The following is a 12,143-nucleotide window of genomic DNA, read 5'->3' on the forward strand; positions in this document are numbered from 1 at the left end:
CAGAATGTAATGTTTCATATTTAGTAAGTATCTAAATATTATTTGCTGTCCATAGCCAAACCCAAGACCAAATAACCAACCTAGACACTAATTGGCTGTTTAAAATTTATCTGGGCACTTGAAGGTTTACGTACCCTTCATCTCCCAGAGCTAGTGGCCTCTCAGTTAGTGGAGGCTTGTTTCTACAGTGGTCAGTCAGCCCATTGGCATATGTAATTTATTATATTACCATCAGAGAGTGCAGGGGAGGGACTTGGAAGTTAAAACTAAAGGATGGCTGTTTTTCCTTAAGGTTTTTTTAAAAAAATGTTTAGGTAGTAGGAAGAACCTGGGGCCTTTCGCATGCCAGGCAAGCATGGAGGACCACTGAGCTGTGTTCCAGTCCTCCCTTGATTTTGATAGCTGTGATGGTTTTACAGAACATTCTGACTCCTTTTTTTCTCTTTGCTTTTGGTGTCCTAGTATGCTGTGGCACTCTCAAACATTGATTTTTCTCTCCTCCTAACCTTCTCTCTTCTCTCTATTCTTTCTCACTTATCTGTAATTCAAGTCATAACTTCCTTTATCCTACCTCAAACTACCTAGCCTGGATCCCTGCCTGTCATTCCTTACCTCCTAGTGTTTTGTGGAGACACACACAGGATCCAGGACTAGAGTGGGATGTGGGTAAGAAAGGTGCTGTGCATGCACACAGCAGTGTAAGGAGGAGGCTCTTGAAAGCGATTGTAGAGAAACTTAACTATTAGGTTGCTAATTCATTGTTTGCAGGAGTGCTGTTAAGTTTGTGCTGGGGAGAAAAATCTGTCCATCAGTATCTCAGCCTGGAGGACCCAAGGATATTGGAAAGCATGTTACAAAGAAGCAGAGTTGGAAATGACCGTTAGGTGTTACTTAGTACTGGCTAGTCCTATGTTCCCAGACATATAGTGCTGCATCCCCGAAAACTGTTGTAGGAATCGCGCCCTCAGCACTTTAGGAGCCTAAGGCGGCTTTAGTTCATCAGTCTGTTTTAGAAATCTGACGAAAGTCTTCATTTGCATGCAGTCATTTGCGTAACATGTCTTATTCCCTCATTATATTATTTGAGATGACTTTAAAGTATCCTTAACAGCAAGATGTGATGACACATACCCATAATGTCAGTACTTGGAAGGCCGAGGCAGGAGGATCACTAGTTTAAGGCTAGCCTGAGATCCTCTCTCAAAGAAATCAAGGGCTGGGGATATACCTCAGTAGTCGAGAAGTTGCTAGCACACACAAAGGCCCAGGGTTCCATCTGCTAACTCCCCCAACATTAAAATAGATAATAGAGTACCCTTTGGATCAGACAGGAGGGCTTCTCGATTTTGGAAGACTCATTGCCAGTGGCTTTACGTGGCTTTCTGATCAGAGCTGTACTTGTACAGGGGAACTAGCTGAGCTCGTTTGCCGTGTGGGATGACAAGAAAAGTCCTCAAGCCTTTCCTCTCCTATTTCAGTTCTTCTTTACTAATCATCATCACACTTTAGAGACTCACACTCTCCTTTGTGCAGGTCAGTTCCAGTATATGTTCCCTTTATCCCTAGAGACTGAAGGGAATTAAAATTATCCCAGGATGGTTACTCACTTGTAAAACAAATATTTATTGATTTACTTCTCTAGATAGTGAAGATACCACAGTAAAAGCTTAGATAAATAAATGCTGATTTCGTAATCTTTCATCATATAGGTAGCTTGTCATGGAGTTTTGCCCATGATAAAATCTAGTTTTTATAACTCCTATGCTTAGTTTGCAAGCAATTAGTTTCAAAGGGAAAAACCATTCTTGATTTGTGTACTATTTATAACTTGTCACTTGGTGACTTAGCAGAAAGTTTATTTCTTGTTTATTTTAGACACTGGGATGTTTAAAAACAAGATCCCAGGTGGGGCAGGGGTTTCACATGCCTTTAATCCCAGCACTCGGTAGGCAAAGATGGGTATTTCTGTGAGTTCAAGGTCAGCCTGGTCTACAAATGGAGTTCCAGGACAACCAGGACTACATCAAAAAGTCTGTCTTGAAAAAAAAAAAAAAAGGGTAACAAAACAAAAAAAAGACCAAGATTCCAGCAAGATAGAACTTCTGCGGGCTTGCTTTGCAAGCAGCTGACATTTCATTGTCCACTCAAAGCACTTCTGTTTGTGCACACAGGGAGAGCACAGGAGCGTGAGTGAGGTCTCTGGCACTAACGCTATTAGACTAAGAAGGCGCCACAAATAGGATCTTATCTAACTCTAATTGCCCTGAAAGCCCCCCATTTCCAAATACCACCAGTTGGGGGGTAGGTCCTCATCGTGAACTTTGGGGACCCACAAACACACATGGCTGGTCCAAGCATGAAGACAGCACTAGCTGCTCACAGTTGACCTGCTTCTCCTTGATGCAGGTTTCTTCAGGGAATCTAGGAAGGTAATTCATGCCTATACTTGTTTGATTACTTTTCCCTTTTTTCCCTCATTGACATTTTTGTTTGTCGTATTTCATCAGTCATTTCATCAGTTTCAATAGTAGTGTGTTTTCACACTTGAGGCTCCTCTGCTTGTGTGAGATCAAAATCACTGACAGCGTGGTCCTCAGACTCCTGCTCACGCTGTGGAAACAGATGGAACCCAGATCATCTGTAGGTCTGTTATGGCCATGGCTTCAGGACTGCCTCCTTGGAACACAGGGCAGTCAACCTTCATCCAGTCCTGATGTTGAGCAGCACAGTGCTCTCTGAGGAGCAGCGTTTTCATAAGAGCCCTGCTTTAGATTTACTGATGATTCTGCTTTCAGGATTTGCCTTTCAGTTTCTAGAACATCCCAGAGCACCCAGCTTGAAAGCAAAAGCGTAGTCCTTGGTTTCTTGTCTCAGGTCAACCAACTCTCCCCTCCCAGTGCTAAAGAGAACATAATTATTTGCTGGAATAAATACACATTCTCATCTCTGTGGGGCTATTTTGTTTTTTGTTTTTCCCCTGTCCCCGAAATATTGGCTATACCTTCAAACCAACACTAAGTCTGCACGTTGAGGAGACACCGGCATTGCTCACCGTTTCCTGCTTGTTTCCGGTCTCTAGCAGATTTCTACCATTTCTCTTCTTGCCTCGGAAGTTTTTTTCTGTTTCCTGGGGTTTGGGGCTAAGTGATTAATTCTAGAAATTGGGCTGTAGATTTGAGCTTCTGCAGGTCTGAAAGATACTGCTGTTGGGTGGGGATCGAGGGGAAGAGGATGGCGCTTGCTCCCTTCAACCTTGCCTTGATCTTCTTCCTCTTAGCGCGCCCGTCCACTCTCTGCCAGCGACGCAGAAATGAAAAACCTGGTGGCCTCCGCCCGGGAGAAGGTCCCGGGGAAGTTAGGCGGCTCTGTGCTTGGCCTGTCAATGGAAGAGGTAAAGATTATTTCATTTCAAGCCTTTGTGGGTTAACAAGGGCTCAGTGCAAATCAGTGAGTGATTCGTAATACTTACGACACACTTTTCTCCTTTCTCCAAAAGGAGAAAGAGTCTAGATAGGAGAAATTTCTCCTCAGGAAACATCCTGTGTGTCAATGATTCTTCCATACATTAGTGTCATTTTCTGTATTTGTAGCTCTGCCTTTGCCTTATAACTTCAGGTTTCCAAGTAGGCACTCTTTTATCTTTCTGTTCTTTCTTCCTCCACCTAGATCAAAGTTTTGCGAAGGGTAAAGGAAGAGAATGACCGGAGAGGAGGATTTATCCGCATATTTCCTACATCCGAGACATGGGAAATATATGGGTGAGGTGACTGCCTTTTTTTTTTCTAAAGTTATACCTAATTCTAGTCTGTAGAATTAGCTTGATAGTGACTCATTGTTATCGCTTCTAATGTGCTGCCTTTCTTACCTTATTTAAAATAACAATTAATCCACAAACCAGGCACGATGATGCATGCTTATAATGTCCGGATTCAGGAGGTAGAGGCAGGAGGTTCAAAGTCACCCTCTGCTGCATAGGGAATTCAAGGCCTCCCTGGGCTCCCTGAGACCCGAACTTCAAAGAGAGGGGGGAAAAGGCAAACCACAAATATTCATAAATCCAAGAACATGGCCATCAATGGTAACTAACCTATGTTGAAGCCCTCTCCCTGTTTTTTAAGATTCATTTTTATTATTTTTGATTACATGTGTACATGTACATGTGGCTGTGTGCACATGACTACAAATGGTCTCATGATCCAGAGACATTGGATTCCCAGGAGCTGGTGTTACAGACAGTTGTGAATTGCCTGCCTGATGTGGGCACTGGACCTGGACCCAGGTCTCTGGACTAGCAGCAGCCAGTGCTCTTAACCTCTGAGCCAGCTCTCCAGCCCACCCTCGCCATTTTCCCCGTCTCCCTCCTAACCATTCCCCTGTTCTTAATTTTATGTTTTTCGTCATCTTGATTTGAAAACTTGTTTGTCCTCACTGTATGTGCCTAAATAATGCATTGTTTATTTCTGATAAGTACTCAGTTCTAGTTTCCAGACACTAGATACGGTGACTCCATTCCAAGTGTGCATTTTGATGGTGGTTTTTGGCAAATTAAACAGTTTAACTACTCCATATCCATTACATAGAAAACTTCCTAAGTCCTGTGTGGACCGCGACAGTCACCCTCCAGAGTGGCCTTCTTTCTGTCACTGGGTTTTCCAGGAGCGTTTAGACATGCGGAGTCATATGGAATATAATTGCTACATTTGACTCCTTTTTTTTAATACAGAATTTTTGAGGTTCATGCCTGTTGTCATATGAAGCAGTAAAATCCATTTTTTATTCCTGCGTACTGTTGGATTGTGTCACTCTATCAGTTTCTTTATTCCTGCGTACTGTTTGATTGTGTTACTCTATCACAGTCTTTATTCCTGTGTACTGTTTGGTTGTGTTACTCTACCACAGTTTATCTATTCTCCTGCCCTGGACCAGGTGTGTCCATTATGTGGCCGTTGTGAAGAAAAGCCCTGTGAGTGTCCATGGGCGGGGCCTTGTGTGCCCTTAAAATCCTTTCTCCTGGGTACATAGCTCGAGTAGAATTGGACGAGTCACTGAGCAGTGCTGATACACTTCTACACCTCACACAAGAGGCTGAGAAACTCCAGTTGGTCCCTTTCTTACTGTCACCTGGTGTCACTGTGCTTTGTCAACCCAGCAAACTAGGCCTCTCTGGGCTTGAATGATTTGCTATGAGGGCAGCAGTACTGAGCACATCCTCTGCAGTTGGCACGTCTGTCTCTTTGTTACTGTGTCACAAAAGGCTGTGTTTGCTACAGGCCCTTTCTTGGGTATGTGTGTGTGTGTACATGTATATATGCATGTATGCATGTATCTGTATCGTATTTCCTCCAAGTCTGTGACTGGTTTGCTCATTTTATAAGAATGGTTTTTGCTACAGTTTAACTACTTTGTATTTCTTTGCTAAGAAATATTTGCCACTTTCTGTGGGGCAAAGCCTTTTCCTCTTCTGTTTCCAGTAGGAAGTTTTGCTAATTTAGCCTTTATGTGAGGTCTGTAATATGTTTTGAACTAAGTATTGAGTATATGAATTCCAGACTAGGTTCCTCTTTAGTGACATCCCACACATTTTGATTGTTATGCTTTGCTTTCATCTGTTTCAAATATTTTCTCATTTCCCTGTTCACTTTCTTTTTGCGTTATTTAGAAGTATGTTTTGTTTTGTTGTTGTTTTTAAGTATTTGGGTTTTTCCAGAAATCTTTTAGTAACTGATTTTTCAGTTTACTTCTATTGAGGTCAGAGAATATAATTTGTAAAACTTGAATCTTGAAATTTCCTGAGAGTTCTTAGGTGGCTAATGGTGGCAGATATAAAGTGTATGTTGAAAGGGTGTCTGCCACAGGATTGGTGCTCTTATTCTCTTTTTCTGCATCCTTGCTAGCTTGTTTAATCTTTTGTCTTTGTTTTTCTTGTTGCACTTGGGATATAGCACTCAGGGCCATCTTTGCATCCTTGGGATGAGTCTTACGTGCTCAAATCATTTTAGTTTTTTAAATGTGCTTTGAGTTCAGTGTGTTGAGGATTTTTGCATTTCCTTCTTCCTTTCCCTCCCTCCCTCCCTCCCTTCCTCCCTCCCTCCCTCCCTCTCTCCCACTCACCCACCCACATGTGGATACCTGCATGCAAAGGCCAGAGACTAATACCAGGTGTCTTTCTTGATCGCTCTTCATCTTATTTTTTCGGTATATTATAGGGAGGGGCAGTGGGTGTGTGTGTGCCACAGCTTGTGTGGACGTTAAAGGTGACTTGCAGGAATTGATCCTCTCCTTCTCCCATGCGGGTGCCAGGGAGAGACCACAGGTCCATCAGACTTGTACCTTAACCCGCTGAGCCATCTCTCTGTCCTGTGTGTTTGTATTTGAGACAGGGTCTGTCATTGACGGAGCTCTTCAGTCTGGCCAGGCTGCCTGGACAGTGAACCCTGTGTGTCTGCTTTCACACACTCAATGCTGATGTTACAGATATGCACCACTGCCCCAACCTTCTTACATGGTTGCTGGGGAGCCATACTCAGGTCCTCATGTTACCCAACAGGCACTTTACCAACTAAGCCCCCAGGATTATTTTTTATAGTTGTTTTACCTATTTGACTGTGGTGTGCCATGGACATTTATTTTTGTCTTTTAGATCAATTTTCAATTTTCTTTTTCTTTTTTTAGGTCAATTTTCATTTGTCTGTAGCATCCTAACTTCTAATAATTCTAGTGAACATTTTATTTCCAGTATTGACTTTTTTGTTATAGAATTCCTGTTTGTATTTTTTCTATGTCTTGTTTCCCTCTTTTTCATTTCTTTTTTTTTGGTTTTTCGAGACAAGGTTTCTCTGTGTAGCTTTGCGCCTTTCCTGGAGCTCACTTGGTAGCCCAGGCTGGCCTCGAACTCGCAGAGATCCGCCTGGCTCTGCCTCCCAAGTGCTGGGATTAAAGGCGTGCGCCACCACCGCCCAGCTCTTTTTTATTTCTTTAGACCTTTGTGCATACATTGTAATACTTTTTAGTAAATATCTATTTTGTTTGTTTGGTTGGTTTTGGTTTTTTTGAGACAGGGTTCATGGCTGTCCTGGAACTTGCTCTGCAGACCAGGCTGGCCTCGAACTCAGAGATCTACCTGCCTCTGCCTCTTCCTCCTTGTTTTCGTTTGTTTGATTGTTTTAATTCCTATCTGTCATTTCTGAGTCTATTGATTGGCATTCCTTTAGTTTATGGTCGTGGTTCTCAACCTTTCTAATGCTGCCACCTTTTAATACAGCTCCTCATGTTGTAGTGACCCCAACCATAAAATTATTTTGTTGCTCCTTCATAACTCTAATTTTGCTACTGTTTTGAATTTTAATGTAAATATCTGATATGCAGGATATCTGATACGCAACTCTTGTGCAAAGGTCATTTGACCTCCCAAAGGGATCACAATCCATATGTTGAGAACCACTGGTTTATGGGATACCCTCTTCATATGTATAGTAAATTTTGATCAGTTGCTATGCATTTTAAATGCTATATCTTCAGTGTTTGGATTCCTTGCCCACTTTAAATCCTGTTAGTTTTTTGTTCAGGCACTTGAGTTACTTCTAGATCAGCACAATCTTTTCAGGTTGCCTTTGAACATTGTTATGGCAAAGTTAGGGTTCCTTTAATATAAGCCCAGCATATATCTTCCTCAAAAGACACTTTTGGGGTGTCTGTGAAGCGACCCAGCTTTCAAGAAGATCCCTGTGTTCTGGCAGCTGGAACTCAATTTTCAGCCCCCAGTGAACTGTGGAAATATTTGAGTTACATTTAATCTTGGTTGGTCTTTATTCTGACCATTGCCTTTAGGTTAGCCCAGAAGACCATTACCTTCTGCCTGAGCACCCCAAAACTCAAGGGACCTCTCATCATTATTTTGGGAATTTTTTTCTCATGTATGTATAGTCTGCTCCTCTCTAGTACCTTGCCCTGAAAATTCTAGATGCTTTTTATAGCTTCAATCTAGTCTTTTTGTCTTAGAGACTGCGGGACTCTACTTGAATCCTCCCTTTTATGAATGCTCTCGAAATCGCCTGTAGGAAGAAAGGCAGAGAAGTTGTAAGATTTAATTCTGTTACTTCTCACTAATAAGATTCAGCTCATACCACTGTTTGTTTAATGTCTGAAAACAGTTGTTCCTCCATCTTGTACACTTCTCTGACTTTTGTGCTGGAGAGCAAGGCCTGTAGCAGTTACCCTCTCCTGTACAGAAGCGGATTTGTCTGTTTCACTGCTTTTCCAGACAGAAAGTGTGTGTTCTGTGTAATCTTGCTCCTTCCATTAAGCACATCACCAAGATTCATGTGGCTGCAGCTCATTCCCTTTGAATAGCTTCCCCCCTTTAAACTGTGTGTTGAAACCGCTATTAATTTCACATTCTTCTGTTGATGGACATTGGACTTCTTTCTGGTCTGTAACTGTCAAAGAGAGCTATGCCGCTGGCATTCTTGAGTGTGTCTTCTGGGTGTGTATCTAGCAATGAATTGCATCAGGCAGCTTTTCTGGAAGAAGTGTTCTCGGAGACAGCATGTGACATGTGTCTCAGGAGGAACAGAGCAGGTCAGACCAGGAGACCTGCACGACTCAGAGTGCTCCTGTCAAGGAAGGCTGTGTACAACAGGGTGGACCTGAGTGAGCAGCCATGATGCTGGAAAGGTTTCTGTTTAGAGGCTCAGGGTCCAGGGTCAATGTGGGATGAGAAAGCTCCTAGGAGACTCGTCTGGCTGGAGTTGCAGAATCACACCCAGCAGCTGTGTGGAGAAGGTATGAATGGGTTAGTGACGCAGATTATCCAGTTTCTGGAAGTTTGCAAGAAGAAATGCACGCCCCCACGGTAAACAGCATGGGAGCACTGGGCGCCCCCACTTTGGGGACAGGTGGACTCCCCTTTATGCAGCTCTCCCCAGTTCTCTGTTGTCCTCGTCTGTGCATATGATTCCTTGGTTGGTTTTCTTTTTACCTTTCGGTGTGACATTTTGATTGTAGTGTATCACTTCTTACTAATTTAAAAAAAACGTTGTCTTCTGTTTTCTATGTTAAATCCTCTCTTGATTCTTTGTTTTATTCTGTTTATTCTTACTCTATATGGTTCTCATTTACCTTAACACCCATCTCCCATCCTGGCACTTTAGAAATAGTATATAAACAGTCTATCGATTTGGTGCTTGATTTGTGGTTTTATTTCTACCGTTCCCTCTTGAACTAAATTTAAGGAATAATTTGGCTTCTCTCTTTGTCCTTTAGGTCCTACCTTGAACACAAAACCTCCATGAACTATATGCTGGCCACACGCCTATTCCAGGACAGGTAGGAGTTTGCTCAGCTAAGTATTCAGAACGAGAGCACACGCTTAAGAGAAAACATATCTAAGGAAGGGTAGCAGCTTTACCCAAGTCTTCATACAGGACCTGGGGTAGAAAAGGCCTTTCAGAAAACCCAGTATATAGCTCGTTTTCCAGCATGTATTAACAGCTCTCAGCATTTTGTAATATTTGTAAAAGCCAAAAATTAAGTCATAAAAGTCCTCTGAGCAGTCTTACCAGATGCCGCATTTCCCTTCTTTTTTTTTTTAAAGATCCTTACTCAGCACCTTCTGCATGCTCCCCTCCCCTCCTCTCCCCTCCCCTCCCCTCTCTCCCTTCCTTCCTTCCTTCCTTCCTTCCCCCCTCCCTCCTCCTTTTCTGTAGAAAGGGTTTATTTTGACTCACAGTTTGAGAGGCCAGTTCAGCGTGTCAGCAAAGCCACGGAGGCAGGAGGATGGTGCAGCTGGTCACACTGCGTCTGCAGTCAGGAAACAGTACGGAATCCCCTAGGCACAGTTTTAAATGGTAAAATCACCTGGTTTTCAAGAACAAAAGAGTCACTGGCTCCCAAGACGAGGCGGGTCCATCAATGGCAGAGAATTCCCACGGCACAGCTACCAGGGTCGCTTCACCTGGGTTCGCTTGTAGCCCATGCGGTATAACCACATTGTACATCGTTCAGTAATTGATTGTTTTAATGAAGCACCTTAGTTGTTTGAAGAAATTCTCTTTTTTTTTAAGGATATGTCTTGTTTTCTGAGGAAGTCTTAAAATAGATACCCAGATTTCAGCCATTTCTTGCAGTTTCTTATTATTATAGGAAATTGGATTTGCATTTTGCAAATCTGTGTAATTGTGGTAAGTAGTGTTGAATAACCACACACATAGCTCTTGACAACACTTGGGTTTGCATGGGAGACAGCCCCAGATCTTTCATACAAACTGGAGTTTGGACTGAGAACTTTGCCAAGGTTTCCTTGTCTGTGCAGGTCAGACCCTTCAGCAGGTCACGTGTCCTACTGTGTCAATTGTCTGTATCCTGGCTTTGCATCCTGCAGCCCAATCATAAGTCTTTAATGGGAATAGTCTCCTTTCTCCTCCTTCTGATTTCTCTGTAGAATTCTACTGATACATTTTAGCTGTATTCTCTCTTTTTTTATTCTTTTCATCTCATATCTTAGCTTTATATCCCTGGAGTTTGTGGTTTCTTTGAGATGGGCTCACGTTAGAGCACACGTAGGCCTGGATCTTCACTTGGCCTGCCTCAACCTCCTCCCTGCTGGCGTTGAGACGTGAGCCACCATGCCCAGCTTCTTGAGGGCTCCTTCAATTGTGTCTTCTAAAACTCTAAAATAGTCTCTAGCTCTGTTTTGTGTATCATTTGCTGCGATCACAGGCAGGAGTTACTACATTTATTTTCCTATTGGGGAAAGTACAACTTTTATATCCAGGAACTATTTGTACTTTTGACTAGCTTTCATGGTTCATGGATATATGTCTTCTCAAATCTTTTTGTCTTGAAATCTTTTCAGCTTTTTACATTATATAACTTCTCCATACTCATTCTTTCCACCTAGAGAACTATTTTTTTTACTATCAAGCAAAAAACTATGAACTAAAAAAAAAATATTTTTTACTGTCAAGTATCTGCATATATTTGGTGGCCTTGATTATCCAGTCATATTTAGAAGTAATTCATGAGTTGCTTAAAATAGGCATTTGCACAGGTTTCCTTCCAAGATCTACTATTCTGTTTCTGTACTGACGTGGACTCCATGCTTGATGCTGGATCTTTCCATGCTCGGGTTTAATGAGGTGGAAAGAAGGTACAGCAGGCCAGTTGGAAACTACCAGCCTAGCCATAATTATGAAACATTTTGTTTGGACTGAGAAATGTGATGTATGGTATATGTGAATGGTGTCATACACCTGCAGTCTTAACACTTGGAGGCTGAGGCAGGAGGATTTTGAATCCAGAGCTCTATAGCAGCAGCCTTGCCAGCCACCATGGTTTCAACCAGTGAGTGGCATCTGTAGCATTTAAAATAGTTGTGACAGGGAGAAAGTGCAGTTTCTTTTGAAAATGAGTTATAATAACCCATTATTATGCTGGGCGTGGTGGCGCACGCCTTTAATCCCAACGCTACTCTGGAGGTAGAGGCAGGATCTTGGTGAGTTTGAGGCCAGCCTGCTTTCCAGGCCAGATGGGGTATATAGTAAGACCTTGTGTTTTTAAATAACAAAAAATCCATAATTGTGTATTTTCCTAAATATTTTTTTTTTTTTTTTTGGTCTCTCAAGACAGGGTTTCTCTGTGTCCTGGATCTTGCTCTGTAGACCAGGCTGGCCTCTAACTCAGAGATCCACTTGGCTCTGCCTCCTGAGTGTTGGGATTAAAGGCATGCACCACCACCACCCATTGTATATTCCTAAATTTATATGGATAAAATACTACATTTAATTAGACTACATCATCCAAGTTGACACATTTCTGTATTCTTTCATTAGGTTTCAGCTAACAACTCTTGCATATAAGTTTCCTAGAATTTTTTATTAAGAAAACAAATTTTCCTGTTTAGCAAAGAGATGCCTTTATGATCTATTCTTGGTAACCTTTTAAAGTCTCATCTCCAGGTTTCTGTACCAACCACGGCCCAATCAGGCTGTATTTTCTTGCTTTTTCATATCTTCTTATCCTTACAAACTTCCCTTTGCTTGTGATACCTTCCATCCATCCCTAAATAACTCTCGCTAAGTCTTTCCTCCTGGATTTAAAGACCTCATTCACTGGCATGGACTTTGGCATCAGCCCTTTGGAGTGAG

General features: G+C 42.3%; 1 protein-coding gene across 15 annotated transcripts in view; it reads left to right on the forward strand.

Annotated features, from left to right (window-relative positions):
• Nucleotides 1-12,143, forward strand: part of Ttll5 (tubulin tyrosine ligase like 5) — a 253,130-nt gene that overhangs the window by 73,747 nt on the left and 167,240 nt on the right. For 14 of the 15 annotated variants that reach the window (XM_028876403.2, XM_028876308.2, XM_028876334.2 and 11 more), the window contains 3 exons: nt 3,278-3,391; nt 3,667-3,758; nt 9,262-9,324. In XM_028876403.2, coding sequence (XP_028732236.1) covers nt 3,278-3,391; nt 3,667-3,758; nt 9,262-9,324 — 269 coding nt within the window. Of the gene's footprint in view, nt 1-3,277; nt 3,392-3,666; nt 3,764-9,261; nt 9,325-12,143 lie in introns of those variants that run through there. The other variant, XM_028876410.2, reaches the window with a different exon arrangement.

This window comes from Peromyscus leucopus, chromosome 14 (assembly GCF_004664715.2).
Source record: "Peromyscus leucopus breed LL Stock chromosome 14, UCI_PerLeu_2.1, whole genome shotgun sequence".
Taxonomy (NCBI): domain Eukaryota; kingdom Metazoa; phylum Chordata; class Mammalia; order Rodentia; family Cricetidae; genus Peromyscus; species Peromyscus leucopus.